Source organism: Amphimedon queenslandica, unplaced genomic scaffold (genome assembly GCF_000090795.2).
Source record: "Amphimedon queenslandica unplaced genomic scaffold, v1.1 AMPQUscaffold_13009, whole genome shotgun sequence".
NCBI classification, from domain to species: domain Eukaryota; kingdom Metazoa; phylum Porifera; class Demospongiae; order Haplosclerida; family Niphatidae; genus Amphimedon; species Amphimedon queenslandica.
The window spans coordinates 48,016-49,728 of record NW_003546755.1 but is presented as its reverse complement, the minus strand read 5'-3'; the positions used below and the strand labels follow the sequence as shown (position 1 = coordinate 49,728).

The 1,713-nt window shown below is 31.6% G+C and overlaps 1 protein-coding gene across 1 annotated transcript in view; it reads right to left on the bottom strand.

Annotated features, from left to right (window-relative positions):
• The window catches only part of LOC109585796 (uncharacterized), a 10,605-nt gene extending 9,878 nt beyond the window's left edge, over nucleotides 1–727 (bottom strand). The window contains exons 1-3 of the mRNA XM_020001926.1: nucleotides 694–727; nucleotides 343–565; nucleotides 1–282 (exon numbers count right to left, since the gene is read on the bottom strand). Coding sequence (XP_019857485.1) covers nucleotides 1–282; nucleotides 343–451 — 391 coding nt within the window. The 5' untranslated portion in view covers nucleotides 452–565; nucleotides 694–727. The remainder of the gene's footprint in view (nucleotides 283–342; nucleotides 566–693) is intronic.
• Between the last annotated feature and the right edge of the window lie 986 nt (nucleotides 728–1,713).

The following is a 1,713-nucleotide window of genomic DNA, read 5'->3' as shown; positions in this document are numbered from 1 at the left end:
GATATGAGAATGTATCATTAGTAGATATTCCTTCTCCTAATTCATTAACTCCAGTTATAACATATGTATAACGATGAATAAATAAATTATTATCTTCAAACTGATAACTGGTATCATATACTGATACAATAGTCACTTGACTACCAGTAATAGCGTCATATATTCTTAGTGTGTAATACAGTATAGATACTCTATCATCAACTGTAGGAGCAGTCCATGTTATATCAATAGTAGAACAGTTGTCAATTGAAGAGTCAATGTTAGTAACTGGACCAACTTTACCTAACAATGAAAGAAAGGATTGAATTAAAGAATGTATACAATGTAACAGTTTATTTGTACCAAATCCAAAAGAAGGTGTAGGTAGATATTCTCCTCCATTATTACTCAGTGATACATTAACAATAAATGTATTTAAATTATTAGGTACAGTTATTACTCCAGTAATCATCAGTTGATCATTAACTTGTGTTGGTATACTGGTACTATCTTGTATCTTGTTATTGATATTCAGTATATTAACTGTTGTATTATTAGGATATTCACCAACGCATAGCTCACTGACCTATGAGTGAGTGAGTGTGTGTGTGGGAATAAGGTGAACTGAAGTTATGCAAACAATGATCATTTGCTATGCATGCATTTCCTGTTAGTTTACTCATTGTGTGATGAGCTTATGGTGAATATACTTACATCAATACTGATATTCAATGATATTAGTTGTCCATCAATTACTGGTACCACTGATACAGGAGGAGTAATGAGAGGAACTGAAAGATACACTGTGAACATATACATGAAGCCATAGTAGGACTAACCTGTTTCATAATAAAAACTGATATTATTAGATGAACCTATTCCAACATCATTAATAGGAGAAACTGATACATTATTTAATATACAAGGATCAGGATTAGTAGCTGATAATATAATACTCTTGTTAGTAGTAGTAATGTTCACTAATCCCTTGACTATATAGTATCCAGTGATAGGTACATTATCCAGTGTATAAGGAGCTGTCCATGTTAATAATACACTGGATCCATTAATAAAGGTATAATCCAGATCAATAACACTATCCAATAGACCTGGAGGAGAAAGACAAAATACATTAATACATTCACAATTACGAACCTGCCACAAAATGTGATGCAGCTAAGCATCAAGGAAATAAATCCCCACACAATTTTGGTCTTGCATAAAATGTGTAGTACAGTATAATTCATGAGTTCAGTATGAAACCATAAATTAAGTTTTATACTCTTGATGTAATATCTTTATTTTACTTATAAAAAAGCTTATAAGATCATTTTAAAAATCTCAGTTTTGGTCTAGTATATACTTGATTCAAGTAACTTGAGTACTATACACACTTTTTCAAGTACTGATACTTAATTTTTTACAGTCAAAGAACCCTTGATTAGTTTAAAAAATTTAAAAATATAAAGAAAAACGAAGCAATAAAGCTTGTAACCATTATTTGTGCCCTGATGAATGCATAGTTTTATTAAAGAATTTTGCATCTTGGTATCATTTTATGAAGCTTAGAATGCATTTTGTAAAGTGGATGGAAGGCCTAAGGATTGCTGTTAAGCAGTCTCCAAAAGATTCTGCACTTATGGCATGTGGGTCTGTAGGAAGGAATATATTGCATAGACAATAATTATGCACACACACACACACACACACACACACACACACACACACACACAC